General features: G+C 32.9%; 2 protein-coding genes across 4 annotated transcripts; one reads left to right on the forward strand and one right to left on the reverse strand.

The window, feature by feature from the left end:
• The first annotated feature begins 1,183 nt into the window (after positions 1-1,183).
• Positions 1,184-4,619, forward strand: LOC145065586 (3-phosphoinositide-dependent protein kinase 2-like). Its single transcript, XM_079012618.1, has 10 exons — positions 1,184-1,954; positions 2,199-2,379; positions 2,477-2,709; positions 2,830-2,938; positions 3,011-3,089; positions 3,160-3,325; positions 3,421-3,552; positions 3,629-3,813; positions 3,981-4,203; positions 4,321-4,619. Exons 1-10 carry the CDS (start codon positions 1,763-1,765, stop codon positions 4,402-4,404), a joined length of 1,584 nt encoding a protein of 527 aa, XP_078868744.1. The 5' UTR covers positions 1,184-1,762; the 3' UTR covers positions 4,405-4,619.
• Positions 4,620-4,743: 124 nt separating this feature from the next.
• Positions 4,744-7,626, reverse strand: SAMC1 (S-adenosylmethionine carrier 1). 3 transcript variants are annotated; one of them, XM_079012620.1, is made up of 12 exons: positions 7,497-7,626; positions 7,313-7,393; positions 6,922-7,029; positions 6,700-6,782; positions 6,482-6,558; positions 6,310-6,400; positions 6,119-6,172; positions 5,920-6,015; positions 5,514-5,603; positions 5,355-5,406; positions 5,102-5,244; positions 4,744-5,021 (listed from the first exon to the last, which is right to left on the reverse strand). In XM_079012620.1, exons 2-12 carry the CDS (start codon positions 7,365-7,367, stop codon positions 4,878-4,880), a joined length of 993 nt encoding a protein of 330 aa, XP_078868746.1. In that variant the 5' UTR covers positions 7,368-7,393; positions 7,497-7,626; the 3' UTR covers positions 4,744-4,877. The 3 variants fall into 3 exon arrangements, with proteins under 3 accessions (XP_078868746.1, XP_078868747.1, XP_078868745.1); XM_079012621.1 differs by having other exon boundaries at positions 7,510-7,620; XM_079012619.1 differs by having other exon boundaries at positions 7,477-7,620.
• Positions 7,627-8,373: the final 747 nt, after the last annotated feature.

Below are 8,373 nucleotides of genomic sequence, written 5' to 3' on the forward strand. Positions count from 1 at the left end.
CAATCAATTAACCAATTTAGGAGATGTTATTGTGGTTAAGAAGCTTGAATTAGAAACTCGATTTATACAACACTGCAACACATAAATGAATGTCGGTCCAATGGTTCAAACTCACTTACAAGTCAGCAAAAATGGAATGGTCACCCTTTCAGGAGACGTTATTGTGGTTTAGAAGCTCAATTTGCATCAAACCCAATTTCACACATCTTTTTAGGTCGATCAAGTGGTTCAAAGCCACTTAAAAGTCAGCGAAAAGGGTGTACGCACCCTTTTAGGTGAAACTTCTTATTATAACGTTTAATGTTTGATTCTTGTTAGGGTATTTCTTTACAAATGGCATCTAAAAGTCAATCTAATGGTTCAAACTCACTTAAAAGCCAATGAAAACGACGTACTCACCATTTTAGGAGATGCTATTGTGGTTTAAAAGTTTGATTTGTACAAGTAAATGAAGACTCTTACAATGTCGATTCAGAAGATGTTTAGTGAGTTTGAACCACTAAATCGACATTGTAGGGTCTTCATTACTTGTTGTACAAATCGAGCTTCTAAACCACAATAACATATCCTGAAATGGTGACTATACCCTTTTCACTTACTTGTATGTGAGTTTGAACCATGTGACCGACCTTCATTTATTTGTTATACAAATCAAGCTTCTAAACCACAATAACGTCTCATGAATTGGTCAATTGGTTGACAATGCAACAAAATTGTAAATGTAATGACGTAATTGAGAAAAAGAAATTCGATGTCAAAATTAAAATTATGATAATATAACGACTTTCTGGCAAATTTAAACTCAGTGTAAAAATTGTAATTTTGGTATATTTAGTGTTCGGAAAAAGTGGTTACCGAAAAAACATAAAAAATCGGTCATTTGGTTGATATTGCAACAAAATTATAAATATATTGACATAGTTAATATATATATATATATATATATATATATATATATATATATATATATATATATATATATATATATATATATATAAATCAAATTATGATAATATTATAATTTTTCCATGATTTTGCCCTAAATAAAATAACCAAATTTCATTGTACTATCGCATTTTTCAAAAATAATAATAATAATAAAATGGAAAAGGAATACAAGGAACAACCAAAGCCAATCTCATCGTCAAGACCTGTATATTTGCATTTCCAATGTGTAAATTTTCATGCTTTTTAGGCACCCATCCAATTAACACGTGTCTTTCTTCTCTCTCTACCCCTGCTTTCTCGCTCTAACTTTGTTCCCTCCATCACTTCCCTTTGTAGAAGAAATTATTGACAAAAAACCAAAAAAGTGATGAAAAATAGATTGATACATCGATAAAAAAAGAATTCCCCATCATTTACTCAAATGGGTCTCCTTTCTCATCTTCAATCCCCATCCTTTTCCATTCAATTTTGCTTTTTAGGGTTTTGAATGCGTTTATGCTACGAAGCATCACAATTGCTTTATTTGGGTTGTTTCAATTGATGTTTGCTGGCTTTATCGAATTGGGTTCAGATGAAAAGGCGATATGGGTCTCTGATCTGACGTTTGTGTTATTATGATATGCTCTGTTATTCAAAGGTCTTTATTTCCCCGCTTTTCTTGAAGGCCGTGTAATACACTCCATTTCCGAGGTTTGTAGAGATTGAAAAAGACAATCAATTATCTTTATAGGGGATATTTCCACCGGACGCAACGTTTTCGCATGGATGCGCTTGATTTTCTAGGGTTCAATTTTGGGCGAAGTTCAGGAAATAAATGATGGCAATGGTTGGGGGCGAAATGGAGAAGGATGTCGAATCTAAGCTGCATATTCAGGACAATTCAGCTAACCATGGGGGCAAAGATATCAATAAATCTAACAGCTTTAAATTTAGGGCACCACAAGAGAATTTCACCATCCAGGATTTCGAAATGGGGAAGATCTATGGCGTTGGTTCTTACTCAAAGGTCCATTTTTGATTATTTTATTGATTATATTTTGAATTATCAATTCGTTATCTCAATAGTAGCTCAATTATTACGTTGCTTATTTGTTAATTTTGACTTGTGGGTCAATGTTTGCATATCTTCTATCCATTTATCATTCACCCTACACTTTTTTATTGACCCATTCTTACAAAAATAATCTTGTTGCATATTTCGATTCTTTTGCAATATATGTTATATAAACATTGCAATTTGACATTATCAGGTTGTAAGAGCAAGAAAGAAAGACACAGGAAAAGTTTATGCTTTAAAGATCATGGATAAAAAATTCATAACTAAAGAAAATAAAACTGCTTATGTGAAACTAGAGAGGATTGTATTGGATCAGTTGACTCATCCTGGAATCGTGCAACTCCATTTTACATTCCAAGATACTTTTTCACTATGTAAGCACAGTTTTTATGGATTTTGTTAATCTTCTATTACCCTAAAATTCCTTTGTTTTATATATATCCTTATGTTTTGAATCTTCATATATTGAAGACATGGCACTCGAGTCCTGTGAAGGTGGAGAACTTTTTGATCAAATAACAAGGGCAAGTATTTGTAGTTATGTTCTCTTTAGTTTGTATATTTTTCATTGTAAGATATTTATTAAATTGTTTTTTTTACAGAAAGGTCGATTGACAGAGGATGAAGCTCGCTTTTATGCAGCTGAAGTTATAGATGCACTTGAATACATACATAATTTAGGTCTCATACATCGAGACATTAAGGTATCACAATGGAAAATCTTGTTTTATTTTAATGTAATTGCTAGCATTTATAAATTATAACCACACACACACACACATTGAATAACTATTTATAGAATTCTGACATGATGTTAATAACAGCCAGAGAATCTGCTTCTTACATCAGATGGACACATAAAGATTGCTGATTTTGGTAGTGTAAAACCCATGCAAGATAGCCAAATAACAGTCCTTCCAAATGCAGCATCAGGTTTCCTTTTTTTCCTTTTTCTTTTTCATGTGTTAAAAACTTAAAATCATGACATTCTTTCTTCTTCTTCAGATGACAAGGCATGTACATTTGTGGGAACAGCTGCGTATGTCCCTCCAGAAGTATTGAATTCCTCTCCTGCAACTATTGGGTGAGTATTTATCATTCACTCTTTATTGTTTTCATATTGTGGAAATGACTTTTATGCCCCTTGTAAACAGAAATGATCTCTGGGCACTTGGATGCACATTGTTTCAGATGCTATCTGGAACTTCTCCATTCAAAGATGCAAGTGAGTGGCTCATTTTTCAACGAATTATCGCCCGTGATGTCAGATTTCCAGATTACTTTTCTCATGATGCCAGAGATCTCATTGATAAGTTATTGGTAACATTAACATTCAAATCATGTTATTCTTTTATTTATGTTTTTTTTTCTTCTTTTTAACAACTTAAATCACAAAAAAAATAAAAAAAATGCAGGATACTGATCCTATAAAAAGACCTGGTGCAGGACGTGATGGTTATAATTCATTAAAAAATCATCCTTTTTTTCAAGGAATTGATTGGCATAATATAAGGTCACGAAATCCTCCCAAACTTGTATTTGAAAAGGTATTTCTAAATTATTTTTTTTAATGTTTATGGAGACCAAAGTCATTGTTAATAATATTTTTTTTTTTGAATATAGAGTCACACCGGTGGTAGGACAAGTGGGGGTGATGACACACCGGATTCCTCTTGGAATCCCGCACATATTGGTGATGGGACCGGAATCGGAATCGGAATTGGAAATACCTTTTCCGATGTTACATCTTCTTCTGATATTAGCCATATAACTAAACTCGCTACAATAGACTCATTTGACTCAAAATGGTAAAATATAAATTGTGTTATTAAGCTTGATGTTCTTATACATCTATTTGTTTAAAGAATTTTAGCTTATAGTTGACCTTTTCTATTCCTTACAAAGTTATGATCTCATTATATGGCACATGAAGAACGATGACTAAATGTTTTGACTTATTTTGACTTGTCAACAGGCAAGAATTTTTGGAGCCAGGTGAATCTATTCTTATGATTTCAATGGTGAAGAAACTGCAAAAACTATCAAGCAAAAAAGTTCAACTTATTTTGACCAATAAGCCAAAGTTGATATATGTGGACCCCTCAAAGCTAGCTGGAAAAGGGAACATGATATGGTCTGATGATCCCAATGATCTTAGCATCCAAGTTTCAAGCCCTTCACATTTCAAAATTTTCATAGTGAGTCCTTCAATTTTCCCCCTATGTCACAAAATGCCCAAAAAGAATTTCTCATTAAATGTTGTAAAAAGTTATATGGATTATATTTTATTATGTTGTTGTTTGATTTTTATGCAGCCGAAGAAAGTGATGTCATTTGAGGATCCAAAGCAGAGAGCTTATCAATGGAAAAAGGCAATTGAAGCCCTTCAAAACCGATGATTTTTCTATTCTATTTGGTTTGTTTACACATTCTTTTCATGTAACATTAATGTTGGACCTTGGGAATCCTAAGAACAGTTGGATTCTGCTGAGGAAATTTGTTTTATTTAAGAAAAAAAATGATTGTTTTATTTAAACAAAAGTCATCCATCTCACAACTCACACAAGTATGAGCTTCTTTCCACTGTTTTAATTTTATATCCCCTTCTTTTTTGTTTTGGGTTTCTTGTTATGAAGGTATTTACTTTTTAGTTAGTTAATATTATAAAAGTGTTTCTCATGATTTGTTTATTTTTGGTTTGTGGTGTAATAATTCTTTTTTTTTGTAGCAAATGTAGATTTGAGAAATGAGATGTACAAATCTTGAAAAGATACACAATATTATTAGCGTTCCACATCAATCGAAAAGTTGCTATTTTAGCAAATCTTCACTAATTCATCCTCTCATACAAAAATAAATCACATTTTTGCCCTTAATCTTGCTTTGGGGTATCAGAACTTTGATCATTAGATTGTTGAAGAAGCTGTCTTTCTGCAAGAATTTTCTTTGTTCTCTCCAAAACACCAAAAAAAATCGAACCTCCGATTCCAATCCACAGAACTCGTGGTCCAATACCCTATTTTTTTAAACAAATTCAGAACTCTACACTTTAGATTTTCATAGTCCAGGGGCATTTTAGTAATTTTCACAACATACCTTTAAAAGGGCAGGAGGTCCCTCTTCTTTCAAAATTGTTTGAACACAATCAAATATCCCTTTGTACTGATTTGCTGATCCCTGAATCATCAACCTAGTTTTTATCACATCAAGTGGAGTAGTAATCGCTCCCGTAATCGCCCCTACAAAACATAATTCAAGAATTACCTATTTGTCCTTTATTTGTTGGAGGGTATTTTAGACAATTTCACAAACAATAAAAATATATATAGAGGGAAGGGTTACAACTTACCAGCAAAAGCACCAATTGCAGCATTTTCTGGATCATGAAGGTCTCTACGTGCCTAATGGATGTTTCAAAAACAAATCAAAAGTTTGCAAGGGGCAATTTCGTAATTTAGCAATTAGCATAAATATAAATTTTGGTTTTTTTTTTTAAATAAATACTCACAGCCAACTTATAGCCGATCCGAAGTTGCTCATATATACAAAACTGAATAGCATCAAAAGGTAGATCTCGTAGCAGAAAAGATCCATATCCCTAAATTTATTCACACTTGAAGGTTTTACAAATCCTTAATAAATAATAACAATGCATTTATATTTCTATACACATAATAAAGCAACATACTTACAATTTCTTACACATTTCATAATTGATAATAGCAATATGTTACATTAAACTTGTAAGCATTTTACAAGTTTCATATTATATATATATATATATATATATATATATATATATATATATATATATATATATATATATATATATTGCTATTATCAGTATATAAATGTAATATATAAGTACATTGCTATTTTCTGTGATTTGGTAACAAAAATAGAAAGATTCATACCGCATATAGACCTTTAAAACCCTCTTTGGAAACAATAAGGCGAACTGCATCAGGAGCTGAAGAAAATTGACCAGTTTGTAATCTTTGCTTTACAACCTATTTGTCAAGACTCGAGAAGTTAAAAGGGTAAAAAGGTAAATTCACCCTATAAAAGAAGTAAAAGAGAAATGGAAATTCTCATGAAAATTAATAAGTTTACCTCTGTTGGAACACGTATTAGAGATGCAGCAACTCCTCCAATAGCACCTGCAGTCTACATAACATTTTGCAAATATTTGAAATAAAAAGAATAAAGTCATCATAAACTTAAAAAAAAATAGTTTTTTTTTTTAAATCTTGCAAACAAGAAGATGTATTTAACTATTTTCCAAATGATAGAATAAGAATTACGAGATGTGCAACAGCACTAAGATTTTCAGGAAGCATCTTCAATAGTTTCTTTTTTGCAGGTTCATAAACACCAACAAACAAAGCAGAAGCCCTACATTCAGTAATTTGTTATAAGCATCACTTCCAAACAAAAGGGTAAAATAGTCATTTATGTACACAAGTCAATACTTACGGTAAAACACCAACAAGATTTCCAGCCAATCCTGAATATAGCCCCTGAAGAACAATCTTTCCTCCACCCCGAGCAGCCTACAATCAATATATCATGTTAAAGTTTTTTTTTTTTTTTACATGTTAGAATTTTTTGTTTTTCCCTAAAGTAATTCAAAGATGTTAACTCATAGATAACTCTTTTGTTATACAACAAACAGTTGATTTAAAATGGTATACCTGCAATCTTGTCTTTATTGTATCAATTGGGTATAAAGCTGTTTCAACAACAACTCCAGCTGTTCCTCCTGCTATGAAACCCTCTGCACTATCACAGGAATAATTATAACTTTGTAACAACAAACTTTTCCATAACATTCAACTCACATCAACAACTTCTAAATTGGGTCTTACTTTACTTTAAGAAAAAATTCGATACATGTAAACAGATTTAAGAAATACCAAATAAGGTTCGTAAGAAATCAACTGGCTTATCTTCCCCTGAGCTGATTGATGCAAAAGACTTTTTTGGTATCAATTGCAACCTTTGTGATTTCCCATTTGATACATCTGCAAAACCACACACCTGTTCAAAATAAATGGCACTAACAGAGACAATATTACAATATGAGTGACGAAACGTGGGGCTCTTACGTTTGTATTCATATCTTCAACTATTTATCTACCAATCGGTTAATTTTCTAATAATGCTATCATATTCGTTAATGAATTTAACTGGATATGGACATTGGACCCTTGTTCGTTCAGATGAGAAGTGTTGAATTTAAGATGATTAATGGAATTATTGGATTAATTATGCCAAAATTGAGAAATGTTGACAAATTGAAGTTACCTGGTGAAGACATTGATGAGTTCTTCGAGTTAATAGTTAATGTAAGAGGGCCCATCAAGCTTCAAGATGAAAATTATTCACCTGGAGATTGAAAACTCCAGAATTGTGAGAGATTGAAGTTAGCAACGAACTATAAAGGACAAACAGCAACAAAAAAAACAGACAAATTGAGCAGAACGTGTACACCGAAGGCGTACACAGTGGCCTTGTCTGACTCGTGTTTTCGGTGAAGACGTCTGGCTATGGTATATGGATATAGAATTACAGAGACGATGAGTAGTGTAGGAGTGTATCAGTATGAGTGTGTGTAGCCATTGTTGGGCTAATACGCCCCTACAGTGGTACAGCCTAACAGCCCTATCCTACCCAGGCCTTGGATTGGGCCTCCATGGTTACCATCTTTGGGCTAGCTGCTTAGTTTCCTCTTCCTGTGGCCTGTCAGCGGTTAGCATGTGGGTTTGCAAGAAATTGGAATTTAAAATTTAGAATGTTTTTAGGATATTTTAGAAAGTGTTACACTGTCCGGTTTTTACGGTTTCAAATTTTGCTTGATTGGCGAGTTAAGTAATTTAGACTTTAATACTTTTTTGTTTTATTTTATACTATTTTCTTTTTGATTAATTATATTTAAAATAAAAAAGAATAATAATAAATATACCCCTTCTCTCTAACTTAACCGCTTAACGTCTCTCTCTCTCTCTCTCTCTCTCTCTCTCTCTCTCTCTCTCTCTCTCTCTCTCTCTCTCTCTCTCTCTCTCTCTCTCTCTCTCTCTCTCAAAGAACACATTCGTACACTCCACTTCTTTCGCACATCTATCCTTTCTCCCTATACAGTGTTACCGATCACCACCCATGAACACTCACCTCTAAGTCTTTATCAGTTCTTGAAGATGTTAAAGGATTACCGTTGTTTGGAGATGATGTTGGTGATGAGACAATGGAGAAGGGAGGTAATCGGTGATGTTAGAAGAAGTGGTGATGATAACAGAGGTCCTTGGTATTTTGGGGGGTTGATTCCAATGGAGGTATGGCATTGGGAAGATGAACTCGATGATGTAGGG

This window comes from Lactuca serriola, chromosome 8 (genome assembly GCF_051521515.1).
Source record: "Lactuca serriola cultivar US96UC23 chromosome 8, Lser_US96UC23_V15, whole genome shotgun sequence".
NCBI classification, from domain to species: domain Eukaryota; kingdom Viridiplantae; phylum Streptophyta; class Magnoliopsida; order Asterales; family Asteraceae; genus Lactuca; species Lactuca serriola.

Excerpts from the sequence above, each read along its gene's own strand:
- LOC145065586 (XM_079012618.1), top strand. The coding sequence starts at position 1,763 with ATGATGGCAATGGTTGGGGGCGAAATGGAGAAGGATGTCGAATCTAAG. Across the intron at positions 1,955-2,198 it reads GCGTTGGTTCTTACTCAAAG|GTTGTAAGAGCAAGAAAGAA; the intron begins GTCCATTTTTGA and ends TGACATTATCAG. Across the intron at positions 2,939-3,010 it reads CCTTCCAAATGCAGCATCAG|ATGACAAGGCATGTACATTT; the intron begins GTTTCCTTTTTT and ends CTTCTTCTTCAG.
- SAMC1 (XM_079012620.1), bottom strand. The coding sequence starts at position 7,367 with ATGGGCCCTCTTACATTAACTATTAACTCGAAGAACTCATCAATGTCT. Across the intron at positions 6,783-6,921 it reads TTTCTTACGAACCTTATTTG|AGGGTTTCATAGCAGGAGGA; the intron begins GTATTTCTTAAA and ends GTGATAGTGCAG. Across the intron at positions 5,022-5,101 it reads GACCTCCTGCCCTTTTAAAG|GGTATTGGACCACGAGTTCT; the intron begins GTATGTTGTGAA and ends TTAAAAAAATAG.